The sequence below is a fragment of the Labrus bergylta genome, chromosome 5 (assembly GCF_963930695.1).
Source record: "Labrus bergylta chromosome 5, fLabBer1.1, whole genome shotgun sequence".
In the NCBI taxonomy this organism is placed as follows: domain Eukaryota; kingdom Metazoa; phylum Chordata; class Actinopteri; order Labriformes; family Labridae; genus Labrus; species Labrus bergylta.
The window spans coordinates 13695029-13716802 of record NC_089199.1 but is presented as its reverse complement, the minus strand read 5'-3'; the positions used below and the strand labels follow the sequence as shown (position 1 = coordinate 13716802).

General features: G+C 37.6%; 2 protein-coding genes across 7 annotated transcripts; one reads left to right on the top strand and one right to left on the bottom strand.

Moving 5' to 3' along the window:
• Window positions 1–1010: 1010 nt before the first annotated feature.
• On the bottom strand, window positions 1011–8007 carry stx16 (syntaxin 16). Of its 4 annotated transcripts, none has more exons than XM_020626043.3 (9): window positions 7518–8007; window positions 4866–4877; window positions 4649–4756; window positions 4331–4471; window positions 3948–4110; window positions 3717–3805; window positions 3202–3345; window positions 2834–2914; window positions 1011–2519 (listed from the first exon to the last, which is right to left on the bottom strand). In XM_020626043.3, the coding sequence occupies exons 1-9, from the start codon at window positions 7641–7643 to the stop codon at window positions 2418–2420; spliced, it is 966 nt and encodes a 321-aa protein (XP_020481699.1). In that variant the 5' UTR covers window positions 7644–8007; the 3' UTR covers window positions 1011–2417. The 4 variants fall into 4 exon arrangements, with proteins under 4 accessions (XP_020481699.1, XP_020481700.1, XP_029131575.1 ...); XM_020626044.3 differs by having other exon boundaries at window positions 7563–8007; XM_029275742.2 differs by lacking the exon at window positions 4866–4877.
• Window positions 8008–11385: 3378 nt separating this feature from the next.
• Window positions 11386–21528, top strand: dgkab (diacylglycerol kinase, alpha b). 3 transcript variants are annotated; one of them, XM_020642396.3, is made up of 24 exons: window positions 11386–11545; window positions 12311–12392; window positions 13984–14060; window positions 14352–14496; window positions 14851–14931; window positions 15022–15071; window positions 15286–15360; window positions 15606–15722; window positions 15900–16017; window positions 16213–16301; window positions 16781–16891; window positions 16970–17068; window positions 17180–17230; window positions 17853–17926; window positions 18066–18140; window positions 18225–18310; window positions 18390–18479; window positions 18563–18723; window positions 18827–18891; window positions 18985–19075; window positions 19188–19368; window positions 19517–19637; window positions 19907–19967; window positions 20179–21528. In XM_020642396.3, the coding sequence occupies exons 2-24, from the start codon at window positions 12320–12322 to the stop codon at window positions 20257–20259; spliced, it is 2172 nt and encodes a 723-aa protein (XP_020498052.2). In that variant the 5' UTR covers window positions 11386–11545; window positions 12311–12319; the 3' UTR covers window positions 20260–21528. The 3 variants fall into 3 exon arrangements, 2 of the variants coding, with proteins under 2 accessions (XP_020498052.2, XP_065810959.1); XM_065954887.1 differs by having other exon boundaries at window positions 14352–14514; XR_010666425.1 differs by lacking the exons at window positions 19907–19967; window positions 20179–21528 and having other exon boundaries at window positions 14352–14514; window positions 19193–19368.
• The last annotated feature ends 246 nt before the right edge of the window (window positions 21529–21774 follow it).

Genomic DNA, 21774 nt, shown 5'->3' with positions numbered 1-21774 from the left:
GCATTAAGCTTTGTATCATTAGAAACCTGGTAGTATTTTTGAATGGTCGTGCATCCCGCCCTCATTTTCCCGAGATGGGAAATCTTTGTATTTCTGAGTCTTAAAAGGAGCTTCCAATGACGAAAAACTCGTCATTTTGTATCACTGGAAGCTGTTGCAGTTAGCGGGGTGAAACTACAACTCTAGTTCCTCATATTTTTGACCACTGAAGCTACAGACCAATCACAGATCAGTGGGTGGGAACTCACTCCCAGAATCGAAACTTAACGTCCGCCATAATGCTTAGAAACTATGCTAACATGCTCTATAGAGAAAGCTGATAATGGCGAAAAAATATAAATATAGCGGCGAGACAGACAGTCTTGTGTCTTGGCTGCTGCGTCCGCTGGCCGACGGGGCAGCCGCTGGTCGCAGCAGCTGAGAAACAAGACCAGCCTGTCTGCAGCAAATGTCTCGCAGCTATATTGCAAAATTGCTGGCCGCCACCGGCACATCAGCAGAGACATAAGGCCTGCCTATTGGCGGTGGTGAGGATGAGGAGCCCGGGTCGGCTCTAGCTGGGGTGGACTGGTAGTGTCTGTGCTCTCACTGTTTGCTTATGGACACAGACATAGAGTCTGTTTTCTGCCAGGAATTTCCAAGATACCAATTCCTTCTGGAAAAAACCTCAGAATCAGTTGAGGAAACGGCCTTATGTGTTGAAGTAAATTTGTCTGTAAACCTGACCTTAGTGGGAGTGGCTTGCAGTGCTGTGCATTGTGGGATTTGGTGTCTTTCATCCACATGAGCCAAAAAGACACTTTCTGCCTTTTCTCAGCCAAGTCACCAACTTCCTAATTTATTTCACATTTCTACTACATATATGACCCAATGTCAATACAGATTCATGTTTCAACGGGTGAAGTATCCCTTTAAATATCAAATACTTCATGTCATTTGTGGACAATCTTTTTTTTGTTTTCTTTCAGCTGTAATCATATGAGGTCTGAAACTCCAAACAAGAAACACCATCATGTTCAAGGTTTATTTAAAAAAACAAAAACAAGTTGTCTCCTCATTCATTTTGTTTTCAAAACAAAACTTAAGAGTACCACAAGGAAATGATTCGTTTTCACACGCACGACTTCACATCAGTGACAAAGATGATTGAACAACAGAAGATTTGAGAATGGATATGTTTAAGAAAGCTCTTCTTTATAGAACACAAGAACATGTCAATCATTTCTGACACAGCCGACTAAAACCTACTGTATCTGATTTGGAGAAGAAAAAAAATACATGTATATCATAATGCTGTCTTCATATGTCTGCTTGAGTTGGACTACATCACAATTTTCTATGTGGAAAGGACAATAACTGTTAAGTTTGTACTACAGACACTCTTTACTCATCATACAGCAATTCTGTCTGATGCAGGACATCTCTGCACCTCTTGATTATTTGACATTATTAAAAAATAAATAAATCTTTTCATCATACAGATGACAGTAGTATTACATCCATAACACAGCCACCTTCACCCTCAGGCCTTAATGTGCAAACTGCAAGAGTTTAAAAAGGTAGCACTTTATGCAAGGACCATGTGACACAAAACAACATAGTTTTTGTTTTTTAAAGGAGCACTTGATGAAAAGTGCAGCAGATGTGACATTATTTTAAATGAAGAATAAGATAAGTGTTTACATCCTCCCCAGGCCAACAGTGGAGTTACAACAATCAATAAATACATTTGGGGGAGTTAAATCATAAAAAAAAAGAAATATGTGGGCCTTTATCTGAAGGAATATATTTGGTACTGAATGACGGTTCTATTTCTATCTGGGACTGAAAGTTTTACTCTTTCAAGGTAAAATACTGAGCCAGGACATAAATGTAATGTTAAGATGCATATTTCTGTTCCACAAACATTTGTTCTTGTCACAGCTTCCTCACAATAAAAACAAGATGTTTGGGATGATAGGGGACAGAAACGAGGCATTTTCACACGATTAATGTTACAGTTAGTGCTTAGAGTTCAAGCAGATAGATCTCTGCTTTAGCATTTAAACATAGTGAGTGCATGTTTTATACACTACCAAGTTTTTTTTTCTCCTTTTGTTAAGACACCGTGTCAACATACTGTAAGTACAGTCCTACAAACTTCTGCCGCAGTCTCTTTGCAATATGGTGTTTCACTTTATAAAATAGCCAATAGATCAAACTGATTTTTTTTTTCATTTAAATAAACCACATAAGACCTCCACACAGACCAAAGTGCACCAGTAAAGAGATGTAGATTTCATATTATTCATTTCCAAGTGGGTATGAAAGGCAGATAGCTTCTTTTTTTTTCTCAGTAGAACAGAGAGCAAGTCCAAGTCCACACAGATGCACAACAAATACCCACACAGACAAACAAAAGCCAGAGGAATGCATCATTAAAACTTTGTTCCAAAAAGAATAATAATTAGAACAATGACTATGACAAAGAGAATCAAAATGACCAGCATCTTTCTGTTTTTCTTCTGATACTGTTCCGCCTGTAAAGGAACCAAAAAAAAAAGGTTATTTACTGCATTTGACTTGCTCTCAATTTCATGCACAAAACATTAAGTGTCTAATTAACTTGGATAGTAATTCTTTGATAACTAAGCATTTGTGGATCCTGTTTCTTGTCTTGTATGGGATCATAATTGTGTGTATTCAGCATGCTCAAAGTCACCTAGAAATTACACCACACATTTAATAATAATAATAAACAATCGGAACTGGAAATTGATTTTACTAAAAAGGTCCCCGTCACTGATTCAAAAAAGTCCAAATCTGAATGTGAACATGAGCAATGTGTGTTTACCTTTTGTAACTGTTTAAGTCCATCTTCTGTTTTAACACAAGCCTGCTCCACATTGAAGTCAATTCTGTCAAGAACGGTGCCCTTGATGAGAAAAAGAAGAAAGTTCAGTAAGCAGATAAAGCTTTAATATGTAGATTTTAAACAACAGTAACATTAACCTTTGTATGCAGCAGTTTGCTGAAGTGTGACTCGTGACAATCTTAGGCTTTTGAGACTTAAATTGTTCTTATTTGTGAAATGAACGAGTCAGAAATTGGGGATATGGAGACAAGTGTACTCTTGTAGGAGGAGGATAATTGGAGTCATACAATGATTAGGAATCTATTATTTAATTCAGTGTGTGAGCAGGTCAGGGCAGCTTTAGATACCTGCTCCACCACCATGGTGGCCAAGTCTCGGAAAATCTCATTCAGATCCGAGATAGACTGCACTATTTGTCGGATCTCCTTCTCTCTTTCTTCAACCATAACCGAGTTCTCCTCGACCAGCATCAGCTGATCATCTGTGAAGCCCTGAAGGGAAGAAATAAAAAGTAGTTACTTTATACTCACACAAGTATTACTCTAAATGCTAAACTAAATGCTAAAACAGACCTAATTTAGCAGACGCTGCTCAAATACTTTTTGCTGTTGATGAATTAAAAAACAGTCAAAGTGGATACATTAACCCTAACACAATCATAAAGACTCCAAGATATTTTTGACATCCTGTGTTGCTCTTAGAAAACCTAAGCACTGAAACCATTTGTAGAGTTTCTTGCACATACTATTTCAGTGGTAAAGTTTGAAATGAGCATCATGTTTACCACTATTTAAACCACAGTTATATATCCTAAAATGCTCTTACTACACATGCTGAATTTTTTATGGAAACAATCAGATACCTTGTCATATATAGCTAAATCTTCATCTTCTTCCATAAGGGGCCCAGAGTCAAAAAAGTGCTTTGATCTCTCTTCACGATTCTTCATACCTGGAATGTAAACATAATTCATGCTTAGATAACATGAAAAAACTGGAATAGAAGAGCGTTGTGAGCTACTATCTTGATGGTACAAACATGAGAATCAAAGGAAGTGACTTTTTAGGAGGTACCACTTTACTGTAGTTCTTACGTTTTAGGTAACCGGACTGTGTGTATCTGAAATTAGTGGACAGCTCCTGCAGACTTTGGGCTAGAGATGAGACCACGTTTCTCAAAAGCCTCTCCTCCTGCTCGGTGCAGTGACCACAACGAGACTGCAGACCCGTCACGGCTCTCTGGCATCGATGAAACATCTGCGAGAAAGAAAAAAAACAAAATGACATCATCAAGCAGAGACAAACCAAACGTTTCATTTCAAACTCTTCAACATGAAATATAGAGAGGTCCATAGATAGACAATCAGAGGATGAGAAAACAGATACTGTATAATGACATTTGGAATCTTTGCTCAAGCAGAAACATCTTTCTACACACTGTTTATTGTTCTGTCTGTACACTGACAAATAACTGTACCTGTGTGATCTCCTGAGTAGTTATTTCTATTGCATGCTCCTCTTCACTACTGTCATCAAGCGTAGGACGATTCATGTGCTTGTCATGAAGTATCGCCAGCTCCTTCATCTTCTGCCGAACCCGTGTGATTTCATATTGGATCTGGAGGGAAATATTGGCAATCAGAAGCTTCATGACATGACTGTGTACAGATCTTACCAGGGTCATATAAAAAAAATGGTACTAGTTAAAGAGTAGAGGAATTCAAATTGATACCCTTCTAAGGTTTCAGTCTGGTAAGCAGGAATAATACAAAACTGTATTCAAAGTGTTTGTTACCTCATCCACCCCCTCTATCCATTTTGGGGGCAGTTTCTTGGTGACTCCAATGGCAGCTTCAGGATCCAGACTGATCCCTGACACCAGGGCCATCCGATCATCAGCCAACTGAAAAACAAACGATTCTATTAAAACATTTTAAATGACGCTTTAATATGATGTTGAAAATATTGAATGCATCCCAAGTAACTGTACATCAAAAGGAAAGCGACAGTACCTCATCAAGCTCCTAATATGATTGGCAGATAGCAGAGTGGTCCCATCCAACAGAGAACAAAGAAAAGAAGAGAGAGACAAAAGTAGCAGGAAGTGAGCCCCAGAAAACCAGCAACTGATACCAACATAAAAGTGCTTGTGAATCCAGTCCCACCAATGATTACGGATTTTGAAGTGATAGTGGATATAAAATAAAGTATTGTTAAAAAAAACAAAAACATTCTCAGTTCATTTATCATTGTCCTATATTCACATTTGTACCTACCTACAACCTAATAATACTCATAAGATGTAAGAAGCCGTTAGAGTAAAGAGAGAGAGTAGATATAGTTGAGTCTCATGATCACCTATGACGTATAAGTTTAACAAAAGGAAATGACGGCGTTCAGAAAATGTAAAGACAGTGAAGTTGTCATGTCAGAGAATATTCAATATTGATCTATAATGTTTTTTTTTTAATCTGTCAATAATCTTTATGTTGTATCTGTATCCTGATTAGCACACAAATTATTTTAAACCTGAGTGTAGCAGCTTAAGTAAGCGGAATATTTTTCCTTCAAGTGGCAAACAAAATATATCTTTTTCATCCATTTTCTAACACTGCAGGTATATTACAGCTTGGTCATGTGTTTTTCATAGTGATTGCTCTGCTGTTGATTTAAATCAGAGTGATATCCTACGCTACAAAAAACCACGTTCATTATTTTAGTCTTCATTTTTTAGCTTGACTGCTCTGAAAATACTCCTTGAATTCAAATTCATACATCAATTTTCAACCAATAAGTGAACCAATTTCTTCTCAGGGATATTGGTGGAATGTGCACAGATGTTTACATCAGCAGTGAATCACAGCACTGATCGAGAAAGCTTGACACAAAGACAACAGTAACAAATATTCTCTGAACACAAACTGTGCAATACAGGTAAGACACTAAGACATCAATCATTTTGCATGTAACATTTTATAGTTATATTTAAACTGTATGACACACAATATGGTTTGTACTTGGAACGCTGTAAGAAATGTCCTGAAGGTGCTTTTTAGAATGCTGATTTATTCTGGTAAAAGGAGATTGTTTGCAAATGCTGATTTTTTTTCAAGGTATTTTTTTAAAATAACTTTTAAAGAAATGATTTTGGTAAGGCCACTGAGCTCTGAACAAACTCTGCAGTATGATGGAGGTCTATTAGGTAAACATCTCTAAATCTGTGCAGTTACAGATGATGAGGCGTGCGATATATACAGAGCTAAAATTGAAGACAAAAACCCGCAGGTTACTGAGTGATGAATGAGTCTTGTGTTTGCGCTCAGAAAGTCAATTAGCAGACATTGTTTGAGGAGTTCATCAGCTGAACACAGCAGCTGCTCTCTCAAAGCATGAGTCACTTGTTGAAAAAAAAAATAAAAAAAAAATGTTCTCAGCTCTGGAGTACCAGACCACAAAGCTGGCTTGTCTTAATCATACAGTGGATGCTGATACTCCGGATGTGAACAACAGCACTACCAATCTACAATGTGTCACTCACAGAGATAAACTAAAAGTTTGTGTTCCTCCAGGACTTAAGGTCGTTTAAAGGTCTACACCTGGTAAGTTATGGTTGTGATCTGTTAGTGGCATTTAAAGATCAGCGTTTCCTAAAGGGAAGTTTATTAGGAAAAAGATTTAGGACAAGTTTTTGTTCACTTCGCTCAGTTGAAGAAATCAATATTTGATTGATTCACCAGCCTTCACCTGCTTGCCCAGCTGTGTGTCCTGCACCTCGTCTGAAAACTTAAAAAGTGTCACAGAGTTGGAGGAATCTATTTTGACTGTCTTCTGCTTTAGGAGGCTAAAAAGGAAATCTCTAATGTGAATATTCATATAAGGGTGAATGCATCTTACTACTATCATACTAGAAATAAATGATTTTTTGGGGTACAATTAGATACCTTTACTCAGTCACAGAGGACAGTCTGCTCAGTTAGAGTTAAGATACTGACATGTGTATCAGGGAATTAAAAGTGACAGAAGAGGGGTATTTTTGTTAAAATTAGGTGTTTCACAGGAAAACTTGCAGATTTGCATTCTTGGTTTTCATGTCTTTATGAGACAAACCCCTTAAGGATCATACGTCTTTCTGAAAGGCAGGGAGACTTCTCGATGATCTACTCTCCTCTGTTTGTGACGAACAAATGAAACCATGTATTGGATGTCCTACAGTGCAAAACCAGCTGATGTTTATAGGAAGAATCAACTAGTGGTTTAAAACAAAAACCAGCTTGACTAGATCAACTTCCTCCATAAAGTTACTGCAAGGGAAAACAAACTGGAGTGTGAACACAAAACACCTGTGACTTTAATCTAATTAATTGTGTACAGTTATCTGAGAAAAGAGGAAGAGCAGACTATTTTGAAGAAATATTTAACTAACTACAATTATCTATTAAGAGTTAAAAATAATAATAATAATAACATGACAGCACATCCCCTTCTGACCCTCCTCCATCACCTCACTGAGTCACACGAACCAGTCCTGTGGTGTACATAGAAAACACTAAGAGAAATCTCCTGAGTCATGACTAACAGCTACTTAAATACACTTTTATCTAGCTAACACTGGCTATATGCAAACAAACACACAGTAAAATGTCAAAACGATGCAGACCACTCACCGCAGCATTGCTACGTGTACTCAGACGGGGGTCGTATGTACTCACTTGCTCAGCCAATATCTGCCGGTTTTGGATTGCATTGTTCCGCATTAACAAGAAGGCATCGGTCAGTCGCCTAGTGGCCATGACTGCCTTGTTAGAGATCTAAATTAGCGCTGGACTAAATGCGGATCAGGCAACGATTTATCAAATTATGTCCACTGCCACTGACCCGCAGCTAACACACCGCCAGCTTTAGCTTTAGCTTCGCCTGCGATGGTGACTGGTGAGGAAAACTCACGACACAGCGCCTACAGTGGACAGCAAACGACCTTACTGATATTTATCTGCCAATCATCTCTTATGCTTATGTTAGAAAAGTGAAACATGACCGAGTGTTTCTTCTCAAATTATTGGATTAAACTGTAGATGAGTGACGCTTTTTTTTTTTTTCGCTTTGGATAGCTACGGAAGTAGGAGAACGTAAACACCAGCGTAGCGCGCTTCTTCTTCTTCCTCTACCCATTTACTGCATCCGTCACCTGCAGCGGAAGCTCTTTATCGCCACCTACTGCCTCGGCATAAAGTCAGACCAATAAAGGATAGGATAATACTTTCTTGATTCGCAGAGGGGAAATTCGGGCGTTGCAGCAGCACAGACAAGTAGCTCAAAATACACATTAAACAGAATAGATAAGATAAATACAAATAAAAATAGGGGGTATATACAGGTACAAAATGAATGATGAAGTTAACTATGCATGGAATTGAGACAGTATTTGCAGAGAATGACAAGATAAAGGGACAAGTGATGATTAAAGTGACTTGGTATGATAAATAGCAGCAAGTAATGTAAAACAGCAGAGAAGAGAGGCAGTGTTGTACCACAGTAGTGCAGAGTGCAGTTATATAATATAATGTAGTATAATATAATATAATATAGTGCACAATATAGTGTAATATAATGAAATGTTATATAATATAGACTAATATAATAAAATATATATAATGTACAGCATATATGTATATATATATTGATGATAAATAATAATAATAATAATAATAATAATAATAATAATACAATGTTAGTAATGATAATAATGAAGCAGGTCATGTGGGTAGTGTTTTATGGGGGTGAAGTTTTGTGTCAAGGACGGACTGTTATTGTTGTCATAGGCTGCTGTTATACAGTCTTATGGCAGTGGGCACAAAGGAGTGCCTGAAGTGCTCTGTTTTGCACCTGGGGGGATGAGGTGTTGGCTGAAGGAGCTGCCCATCTGCCACAGCTCACCATGTAGAGGATGAGAGGAGTTATCCAGGATGGATAAGATTGTGTCCTTCATCCTCCTCTCAGCCACTGACTCCAAAGTGTCCAGATCAAGACCCACTACAGAGCGGGCCTTCCTCACCAGCTTGTTCAGATTAAAATAGATTAAGAAATAGATTGCATTAGATTCAAATATTGTCTCCAAATATACATGTAGAAATACACTTATGATGACGTATGTTATATGCTAGCATATAGCCTATGAAATGACTTATTACTTAACTAAATACAGTTTATTTTATTTACAAACCAAGTTGACGTTGGTGTTGTCAAGGACTCCAAGCGCTCTTGTAATCTCTTGCTATAGGCCTACTTAAATGCTGTCTTGTTTGTTATCATGTTTTTGTTTTTGTTCTTGTAAAGCCAAAGACAATTATCCAAGTTGTGGAAAAATAAAGTCATATTCTATTCTTTTCAATTATATGTTTTTTCCTCATTTGACATTTCAGGCAGTCCACAGTGAATGGTCATGCTCACAAACATTGTTGTACAAAATATTTTAACAATTTGCACTTTGATTAAACAAGCTTATTCAATACAGAATATAAAATAGTATGGCTGTGAACATGAACTGATAATGCATTTTTCAATAAAGAAGACTTTGAAGAATGATTACAATGCCTTGTATTCATCATTTGATTATTTACAAAATATTTATCCATTGCACAAGGGTCAATTGGTCTTTTATCTACTCAATAGCCCTGCATCTTCATGGTCAATATGTTTCTCTCTTAGTCTACATAAACTATGTATTGCCAATATTTTGTATTTTTATTTATTTATTTATTAGCACACATAAAAGAATACATCTAATAGGATTAACAAAAAATATAAAAGGTGTGTCAGGAGAGGTCAAGAAACCAACAGGCTTATACAAGGGACCTCACCTCTTAAGAGACAAATAAAACAACTAAGAAAATCGAATTACACAATTTCAAAACAAAATTAAATATACACACATACATACATACAATAGAAAGACTGAAAATTTAACCCGCTATCAACTAAATGAAACAGGCATTAATCTGTTGAAAAGGTATAGAGTGCATGAGTGAGTTGATAAATATATATATTCTTATGTTCTGTATATTTTTACTAATTTCCTTGGATTAAGAGGTGTTCATTATACTTTTGTTTTAGTTTACTGCTCAAGGGTTATTTCTAGTACTCTATGTAAATGCAGCCCAAAGGTGCTTGACACACATTAAAAGGTATCCAAAGCTTTCAACACATAATCTTGGCTTTTGATTATTGAACCTTTAATTATAGAGCAGACAGACAGGCACTCATGCCTGAATCATGGTATGAACTGTTCTTAATGTGTAAACATAGCTGCTATGTTTTCTGTGTTATTGATTGTCTGAATGTTTTACACTGTTTTATGTATCTGGAGAGCATGAGGCCAATTTCCACCACTGGTGGACAATTAAGATTTATTATAGTCTATCCTGTTACCTCCTCTGAATTAAACCTTTGAACTGCCAACCAGCCTACGATTTGCAGTTGGAATTTTATCTCCTGTATATTTACACTCATTACCCAAGCACCTCTTATCTATATTGATTTATACTTTATGGTTCTTCACACTCCCTTAAAGTAATACTTTACCCATTTGAATTAAGCTTTGTATCATTAGAAACCTGGTAGTATTTTTGAATGGTCGTGCATCCCGCCCTCATTTTCCCCTGAGACGGGAAATCTTTGTATTTCTGAGTCTGAAAAGGAGCCTCCGATGACGCAAATGACGATTTTTGCATCACTGGAAGCTGTTCCAGTTAGCCGGGTGAAACTACAACGCTAGTTCCTCATATTTTCGACCACTGAAGCTACAGACCAATCACAGATCAGTGGGTGGGAACTCTCTCCCAGAATCGAAACTTAACGTCCGCCATATTGCTTGGAAGCTATTTCTACTGCTATATTGTATATTTTGGAGAAACTGTAACGATCAAATTTACCTCTGTATTTCTGATTCTGATTCTGAATTAGAGGACCGTAGTGGGAGTGGCCTGCGGTGCTGTGCATTCTGGGATTTGGTGTCTTTCATCAACATGAGCCAAAAGCTCAAAGGCCAAGAAGGCACCAACTTCAAAATTTATTTCACATTTCTACTACATATTAGACCCAATGTCAACACAGATTCATGTTTCAACAGGTGAAGTAGCCTATCCCTTTAATTACATGTAATGGCCCCTGCTAGCTTGTTCAAGGTGTGTCAAACTATCCACCCTGTTGTGTACACTTTGCTAATCATACTAATGTCAATTTGCAAAAGTACTTTATTTTGAATTGAGAGCATCAGTGAAGACCGCCAAAAATGTTTTTTAAATAATGCTTTTCAGATCTTATAAACTCTTAAATAATGTAGCCTAAATCAGTCATCCATGTCTTCATTCACATCAAGACTGGGAACCAGGAAGTCTAAAAGTCATTGACGTTTGGGGGTTTAAAGTAGTATTTAGTAGTGCTGATTTGTTGCTATCATAAATCCCACAGGTTCGCGTGCATGTGTGTGTGTTTGAGTGTACACGCGCGAGGCAGTGCCACTTAAAGCTCCTCCTCCGCCCCCTCTTAATCCCTTCTATCCTCTAATGCCGCGCGACAGACATTTACCCACAACCTCCAGCTGCTGTCATACAACATCAAAAAGTTCCGTATTGCAGAGCTCCGTTTTGGGGACAGTTGAATGTTTACTCCCGCTGAGGTGTGAGAAGACAGAAAGGTAAGTAAGGGTTCATATACTTCCACCTGTCTGGACGAATGAACACCTATCAGGCAACTACAGAGATAATGGGAGTGCAGTTCAGTTCAGTTTTACAGCTTAGTCGCCCTTTTAAAAGGTTGTGACATAATTAATGATTTTTGATCAGCTTGAGCTAAACTAAACATTACTGATAATACTGATGGGAAATTACCATATTTAATTTGGGATTGCAGACTGGTAGAGCAAAGGTTTATTTTTTATCTTGTGTATTTCTCCACACAATCTATAGACCCATCTCTCCATGTATTTTATTATTTTTTATGATGGTGGCAGGTTATTTTCAATTATTTGATCATCAAACTCTGTAGTCTCTTATGTTATTACAAGCAGCTCTAGATTCATACTAGGCATTTCCATTTTAGGAACACACCACAACATTTCCATAAGTCTTTAAATGCAGCACACAAGGTGTAATTTCAACAGTGATTCCTAATTTCCTAGCATTTAACAGGTAAAGTGAAGTCCCAGACAGTCTAAAAACCTTGAAACAGACACTGTGCTTAATCAGTATCTATGGAGAGTAGAGTGTTTGACTTACTACTAGCATGTACAAGCCAAAGAATGAAGGCTAACCAGTTGTGAGTCACTGCCAAAAACAGTGGATGACCTGACACTCAATACACAAAGATGTCTCCTTGAAGAATCTCTGGAGGTGAGCATCTCATCGTGTGGTCTGCTCCTTCCTGACCTCTTGGTTATGTTTCCTCTTTTTTTTCCACTCAGCTGACCGGCATGGCCTCCTCTGATGACACTGAAGGGTCACTGACTGCTGTGGATTTCATCCAGCTGCAGCAGTACATGGAATGTAAGTTCCAGTTTTCACCCATTCACTTAATATAACAGTAGCTATCAGTGATATTACTGGCAGGTTGACAATGTGTGCAAATCATGAAAAGACCAGCTGATGAGATGTTTTATGAAGCTCATCCTTTCTCTAAGGGGTGCCTTTATATAAAATTAGGACTAAATAGCTTGACGATTTGTTGGAATGTAAATAAAGTTTTTTTATTAAGTACATATTACACTTGTTAGTAGAGCCTGACTGATTAATCGACCAGCCAATATTCGCACATCGAGCGACTATCGGTATCGGCTAATTTTATTGCAGATAAGCGCAGATATAGATTTATATTTATATTCACCAGTCAATAGCATTTCATTTGAGTTTAATTTTATTAAACTATGAGAGCTCTTTCACCAGCAGAGTGTGTTATATGGATTACAACAAGCAGTACTCTGTCAAGCGGTGATGCACTTACATGCGCAGTTACTTTCCACTTGATTGACCATCTTGTCTATGTCGTACTGTATATATTTTCCACAAGTGTTTGATAACTGCATTTGAGGGATCAACACAATAAATGTGTATATCTAAATCTATTTATCTCTACAGATCAAAGAAAGATATCGGCCGATATATCTGTATCAGATTTTTTTCTCTACCCAATATCATTATCGACCCAAAAACTCCATATCATTTGGGCCCTACATGTTACAATATTCTAATAATTTACTGGAATATAAAACAACCATGGTCAGGTCTAACTTCTTCTTCATTTTTTTTTAGAGGTACTGCACATTTTAAAAGCCATTAACTTGTTCATATTATTGCTCTGTGATTAAAAAAACATCAATACTAGTGTGAATATTGGCATTTCTTACCAGATTTTTATAAATCCACATTTAATGATTGAAAATGGCACAAAAGAGGAACAGTAGACAGCATCTCCTTTTTTTGAAAGTTACCTCTGAATGTAATCAATTTCTTATATCTGACTGACTTTTATGTGTTTCCTGTCACTCTCAAACTTTAAAATCTAACTTTCTGGAGATCATTCAAAATTCTCATAAAAGTGAAAGTAGTCACTAATCATTGTACACTGAGGCTGAGGGAGTATGAAACGAGTGTTTCTCTGGAGGATCATTCAGCGTCAACACGAAAACACAAACTCTCCTGATTGTAAGTGCATTTTTGCACCAGGGGATTTGAGCTGTGCAGTTTTTGATAGACCTGTTGACAGGAAACAAAAAGTACAGGGATCGGGCTAAAAATATTGCTGCGTACACTTAGAGGCTTTGAAAGGAATGAAATGGGTGTGTAAGCTTTTAGTGTTGGTGGGGGGAGAGACTTTGCACTGTTTGATAATGGACAGATGGATAATTACGCCTGCTTCTCTCCGGACCTGATGGACCTGAACATTGCTGTGTGTTTCATCTGAAAGCAGATCTAATACCCTTTACGTCCATTTCAACAATTAGTGTTTGTCTCCTGTTTTTAGCACTCAGAACACATGTAATAAATGATCAAAGAAAATACACAAAGAACTGAATGGGTTACTAAGTTTAGATATTATTCTTTATCCATGTGCCACTCACTGGCCTCTTCTTCTTTGCAGACAGCAGTTTGAGGGTGAAAGATGTGATCAAGGAGTTCCATCCTGGGGGTCGACTGGCACAGCACAGCTTTAAAGAGGTAAGTTTTCTGGACAGGGGACCATGAGGTAACATTTGATTTATGAGGAGAGTAATTTCCTATTTCTTATGGATGTAAAGTTTGATTATATGTCTCTCCTTTCCTGTAATTAGCTACAAATGACATAGTTTCTCTGGGAATCTGATTGTGATGATGTATTATCATTCAAAAAAATTGTCCAGAAATTACAGCTTCAGTGAAATAAAAGATCACCATAAATACAAATGTTACCTCTTTCACTTAACTGACCTTTAGTCTGCTCTGATAATAGGTTTTATTTTTTCTCCACAGTGCGTTGATGCAGTGGGCTTCTGTCTTTTTCTAAAGACCTACCTGGAAGTGGATGATTTACCTGCACATTTCTGCCAGCGCCTGTATCGGTATTTTCAACATGTAGATCTGGATGGGTCCTTAAAGACCCCCCCCCATAAAGGAAGTTCTTCAACTTTAAAAGGTCCAATATACAAGTTTGGAGATTGTTTAGGGGAAAAACCCAGAGTTCTGCAATCCCAATCATCTTTGGGTGGGAATATACAACAGAATTTGGAAAAGAATAAGTGACAAGAAGAATTCCACAGAGTATTCCCCTTTGGACACTTTGTTTTATTGTTGATGTTTAACCTCATAGTTCTATATAAAATGAAAGAGGGCCCTTCAAGAAGAGCGTTTAAGTTTAGTGCCCCTGTTGCAATAACCAATCTGTTGAAAAAAATATGAATTTAGGTTTTAATGTTTGACTTTAGAAGTGAAATAAAGTTTCCTGGTTTGCTCAGAGTTTCCATTTCTTTAGCTCCAGGTGGGGTCTTTCTTCGTGATGTGTCCTGTTACTTCTCAGTGCTGGAGGAGGGACAGCCCCGGGAGAAGCTTGAATGTTGGTGTCATTACTTTTGAATATTTGTTGACATGTTAAATACATTGAAATTCCATTTAATGAACATTCATTAATGATTTATCTTTGTAGTTACTTTCAAGCTTTACGACAAAGATTGCAACAAGCTCCTGGACAGCTCTGTAAGTGAATCTGCGTCATCGACAAGTTGTTCTTATTGATCTCTTTGTTTCTGTCAAATCTGGGTTAATGGACTTGTATAGCTATTTTAACTGAGTGGTTGGTTTTGAATGTATTTTAAATAGTCAGCATTCACACTATTTTGCACATTTATAAAGACAGATAAGGTCTTATCAAAATCCGCTGAGTGTGTAATCCATGTTGTCTCTCCTCTAGGAGGTGGATCGTATTATCACCCAGATGATGCGAGCCGCTAATTACCTGGGCTGGGATGTGACTGAACTCAGACCAGTATGAAAAGTCTCATTTGATATCTTTTTCAGATGGTTATGCGTGTGCATTTATTCGATTTTTTATTCTACCATGAAATTATTTGCTCCTGTAAAAACGAAAGTCTTGTGGTGTGTGATTTATCAATAGTTTGGAAAAGTATTGCAGCTTGTTTGAAATTGACAGATAGCTTCATAACAGCAGCTGAGAGTTATAAAAGAAGTAAGATGATTAAAGCTGAGTCAGTGTTTTTTGTAATTGGACAGGTGCTGAAAGACATGATGACAGCCATAGATGTGGATGACAGTGGGACTGTCACTCTGGAGGAGTGGGTGAAGGGGGGCATGAACAATGTACCTCTACTGGTTCTACTTGGACTGAAGGTGACACAGCAAACATTCAACACTAAACCACACTGCAATTTCTCTCATCATCTTCTGTTTTGTTTATGTTTTAACCCAACTGCAAATGTTACCTCAAAGTCAAAGTGTAGCATTTATAGTGTGATCATAATTTTTTCTTGTATTTAGTAATTATTTTAGTTGTGCCCTCACTCACAGATGACAGAGAGGGACGGGCAGCATATCTGGAGGATGAAGCACTTTAACAAGCCGACATACTGCAGTGTGTGTCAGAACATGCTGCTCGGCCTCGGGAAGCAGGGACTCTGCTGCACCTGTAAGAGCTCACAGCTGCCAGCAGGGGGCAGCCAAGCACCTCACACAGTACAAATATAGATGGAGGGCCTGTTTTACTGTCCATTATTTTCAGTGACACCACACAAATGATGAAGACATGTCTATGCATTGCAACAGAATAAAGTGACTTAGGGGAAAGAGGCTTTGTCTTGACCCTCCTGTTTTTTCTTTGCAGGTTGCAAGTACACCGTCCACAGTCGGTGTGCAAACAAAAATCCTGAACCCTGCGCGCGGACATTTGTCAAATCTAAACAAGAGATTAGTGTAAGGAGTACATCAACCCCTGTTTAATTTTCTTTTCTTTCATTTGTTGTTCTGATTTTCTTCAAACTAATAGTTACATTTATAAGGAGCCATTGAGTTTTATATTAATAATGGATGTCTGGTGATCTAATAAATCACAGAAAAAGTCCATAACAAACCATGCATAATTCCATACCATGCCTCACAATACCTAACTTTCCTTACTCTGTCCTAAGCAGCCTACTGGAGACCTCACTTATTGAAACTTAAGATTGTAACTTTTAAAATCATGCAACAGATATACATATAAATGTTTTGAAAAGGCTCAGGAATTTCCTGAAACAGTTAAGCCCAAAATTGTGTCTTTGTTTTTAAGTTAAGTGGATCACGGTCTGCTCTGTACATCTTCTGTATTTCCTAGATTTGCAGTAGTGTAAACAAGATAATGTTGCATCACACCTTTTCCTTCACCTCTTTGTGTCTGCTCTTCTGTTTCTCAGGTACCTTCTCATGACTGGATCCGAGCAGACTGCAACTCCACAAAGTGTGAGGTCTGCCACAAGAAGATCAAAACTTTAGCTGGGAGGCGTTGTGTGTGGTGCCATGATATGGTGAGGACTGTTTTTTTCTTAACTTTAATACAGAGAAGATCTTTTTCCTGTGCTCACAGAGTCTTGTCTTGTTTGAAGCGTCACGATGACTGTGTTTTCACTGGTACATCGTCCTGTGACTGTGGACCACTGAGAGATCACATACTGCCTCCATGGGCTATATACGCCGTCTCAAAAGTAAAAAATAAACAATATACAGCCAACACTATTTACACAAACAATATACATTTGGCTTTTTAAAGATTATAATTTGTTAATGGTCGGTTTGTTTTGTTTTTTATCCTGCAGGAGGAGGACAGCAACTTGTTGCACGTCACCCCTGACGGTCACGTCCTGCAGGTTTGTTTTCATCATATCCTCCAACACTTCCTTCTTCAGCTTCCCCATTCATGTTTTCTCTGCTATGTCCTGTCTGCTCCAGCTACCATATTCATACCATTAGAATCTTCAATTTGAGTGATTCTTCATGACTTTCATGCAATGACAATAAAACCTGTAGCTTATTGAATTTATACACAAGATGTACATTAAAGCGCTGCTGCTCGTTTCCTCTGTTACCTTATGAATGAATGAAGAAGAATATTTGATAAATATTCACTGCACTTATTTTTCAGTTATATATTCCTGAAATCTAGAAAATTCTTCAATAACTATTTGTTTTCTATCAGTGTTGAAATGAAAAAAAAAAATACATGTTGCAAGAAATGAAACACACCTGAATCTTTTATGGTAATGTGTAAACAAAGACTATTTTCTTTCAAATAAAACAGGGGTAAAAAGAAGCTAAATCTTCTCTGTTTTACGGCAGCAGATGTTTGTTCCTCATAAATGGTTGTCATTTAAACCTGCAGATTAGCTTGACTCACAGGTTGATCCATGTACTGTATCTTCACACATCTTTTTTTCTGATACATGACACATATCTCATCAGATCTTAATCTGTTTTTGAATCTTTCTTCAGATTCATCCAATTCCTGACACCCACCCACTGCTGGTGTTTGTAAACCCAAAAAGTGGAGGGAAGCAGGGTGAACGGTAGGAAACCAAAGCGCTAGATATGTTTGTGTCTTTATTACTACCACTATTGAAAGAGTACTCTATTTTAGAATTTGACTTTGGCTTGTTTCACTTGTTATCTGGATTTTTAACTGCCGTTTCTCTGTGTTTTTCACAGAGTACTCAGGAAGTTCCAGTACCTGCTGAATCCACGTCAGGTGTACAACCTGTCCAATGGAGGCCCTACACCAGGGTACAGTCTACTTAAAACACTTAGGGACATACTGTCTTGGTTTTGTTTGCGTTCTTCACATTAATGTTGTCTTTGTTTTTTCAGACTCCACTTCTTTCGCAATCTACACGAGTACAGGATCCTGGTGTGTGGAGGAGACGGCACGGTCGGGTGGCTGCTGGATGCTATAGGTGCTGTATGTCTCTCGAGGTGAGGAAAAGTAATTTGTGACAAATAATCTCTAAAGCTGTATTGTTGCTGTGGTTTCAGACAAAGCAGACCTGCAGGTGCATCCTCCTGTAGCCGTCCTGCCTTTGGGCACAGGGAATGATATGGCCCGCTGCCTACGCTGGGGAGGAGGTAATAACTTACCTCTACTAGAACTGAAGCATCAGAGCCGTATGTTTTACACATTTTCACCAACTTTTGTTATCCTATGAAAGGCTATGAGGGCTCAGACCTGAGAGAAATCCTGAAGGAGATCGAAGCCAGCCAGTTGATTCAAATGGACCGCTGGAGCATCCAGGTGATACCAGATGACCCCCAGGAGGCCGGAGACCCTGTGCCCTACGAGATCATCAACAACTACTTCTCTATTGGAGTGGTGAGTCACTGTCATATCAACAGGATTATGCACAATGCAACATTGTTTTTTAAAATCTTTACTAAATAACTTTATATGATTGTGTTTCTTTTGATGCGAGTAGGACGCCTCTATTGCTCATCGTTTCCACTCCATGAGAGAGAAACACCCCCAGAGGTTCAACAGCAGGTGAGGATTTGCAGAACTGTTTGAATGAAAGGTGAGAAAGTGAAACATCTATTTTTGTCTCCATTAAGCTTCTTGTTCTCTGATGTTTTTAAGAATGAAGAACAAACTTTGGTATTTTGAGTTTGCTACCTCTGAGACCCTCTCTTCCTCCTGCAAGAGGCTGAAGGACTGTCTCACAATTGAGGTAACAGATTCTAACGCGGTCCTGTAGCTGTGGTATCAAAACTAACCATATTTCATCAGTAAATTTGCTTTGGTCCAGTTCTTTACATGGCTTGTTTCTTATCCTCCACCAGTGCAGTGGGAGAAGTTTGGACCTGAGCAGCATGTCTCTGGAAGGCATAGCTGTCCTCAACATACCCAGCATGCATGGTGGCTCCAACCTGTGGGGTGAGTCCAAGAAGCCTGACAGTGGGACAGAGGTGGAGCACAGTGACGTCATCACTGACCGTGAACTTCTTAAAACTATCCCACAAGGTGAGACTGGATGGATGAGTTTTCATTTATACATTACAACACAATACAAAATATATTCTCTAGCTGCCATCATCCTGTTTGTTGTTATTATCTTTTAAAAAACTCTTTGACCTTGATCTACGTGTAAGTGCATGTTGTCACTCTGCAGATATGAGTGATAAGCGTCTGGAGGTGGTGGGGCTGGAAGGAGTAATCGAGATGGGACAGATCTACACTGGACTGAAAAGTGCTGGACACAGACTGGCACAGACTTCACAAATCACAATCAGGTGTTTATTCTCACCTGAAGAAATAACAACAGATGATATAATAGAGCTAAAGATAACAACATCACATAATACAAGATCAAACATGTTGGCTTAGCTAAAAAGTATCAAGTAAAATGTTTGGCTTTTGTTTTTTATTGATCCTCTTGTTAAGAGACCCTTTGTATTTGGTCTCCCTTCATGCTGTTGTGTTTAAACAAATACAATCCATACAAAACAGTATGATTAGTACTTTACAATTACATATCATTTACTCTCTTCCCTGTTTGCAGGACAATCAAAGCCCTGCCCATGCAAATCGATGGGGAGCCCTGGATGCAGCCTCCATGTACTGTAAGTGTTATTGACCAAACAAATTCAGTTCTAATAATCACGACATGACATATTAAAATAGAACATCCTATTACCTTTCGTTGAACAGACTGATTTTTTGATGTTTTTGGGTATCTTGTAAATGGCAGTTATAAATGTAGACATGCATTAATTTTCTATCTTTTTAACACATGAAAAAAATTCACTCGTTTTTTTTTTTTTTAAATCATAGATCCACATAACCCACAAGAACCAAGCTCAAATGCTGATGGCTGCACCAGCAAAATCGTCGGGCTTCTTTCACCTCAAATAGATTTACGTTTCCACTTCGTCCTTCAGTTTTTCTGAGCACCCCAACAGACCAGCCGGACTCTATTGTTAAAAATGCTGCAGTATTACAAACAGGAAGTCCATCATGCAGTGTTCAACTCTGTGTTTACACCATAACGTGTTTTTATGTATGTCTATTTTTTGCTCCTGTTCCCTTACAAAGTACAGACAGCTTGCACTTGGGCAGAGAACAAATTAAAAGTGCAACTGATCGCTGTGTGCCAATTTAAATGTGATTGATTCATTTTCTTCGTATACTAGTGTGAAGTGCTGAGCATGTTATTTTACCTTTAGCACAGGGAGAGTTATGTTGTGACTGCTTTTTATCCTCGGTTTATCTAATTACAGAATTGATTAGTTGAGTTTTGTGAATGTTTCCTGATGCAGTAAATAATGAACTGGCTTTGTTTAGCCTTTAGAAGCTCACTGTGTTCATCATCACTATCTTACCAGTCTTTCTCATGTCTTTTACTGTCACTGTTCATCAACCCAAAAAAATACTATATCATGTATTTGTATCATTGTTTCTAGGGACTCAGTATTGAAGAAATAATGTGAGAAACACTTGATTAAATGTGACAGTGTGCTAAAAGATTTTACTTTGAAAGTACTGAATAGCTTTCTTAAATTTATCAAGTTTAGTATAAAACAGCTTTCCATTGATTTTCATAAATTATGGTACTTTGGAAAGAAAAATGTAAGTTTCATTACGCCTGACTTACGATTTAAGTATTTACATCATGTATGTAACAGGACTCCCTCAGTCTTCAACCTTCTCAACATAGTTAGAACATACACAGAAACTTTATATATTCAAATAATACTAATTATGAAATCATCCAAAATATATTACACATACTTTGAGGCTGGAGAGGAAGCAAAGAAAAGGCTGAGGTTTACCTCAGTGACATCTATTATGTGATCTCAGTCTTCAGCAGCCTGTATTGTGTTGAATATTAATTGTACTTCCAGTGCATATACATAATGTAGGATAATGTATTATCTTTATGCTGATTTGTGTTGTTGTCATGTCTTGTTACGGGCGGATAATGGAGTTGTGTTTGAGTTTATTGTATTTTAAGAGCTTTTACTGTCTGCAGTACAATGGAATGAGACAGACATTTACCAGAAGGCATCTCAGTATTTATTATGCAGTTTATAGAAAACAAATCTTTAACTGTATAATTTAAATGAGATTGAGGCAATCTCAAAATATAATAAAGTTCATTCACAAATGTTTTAATGTACTCTATCTTGCATCAAAAAGTGTTCTACCATTCTTAGTTTTCATTAAGAGGTTAAACACTGATATAAAGAGGAGAGGAGAAATAGAAATATCTTTTCAAAGGAATACATTGCATGTAATATTTTAGATATTAACTCTAGATGGACATGTTCTGTTCAGTGTTGCCAAAGCAAGGATACATTCATTCTGTTAATTTTCTCTAAAATCTCATTTTACAAATAGGGTTTATTTTCATCTGAAAAAAAAATCTGC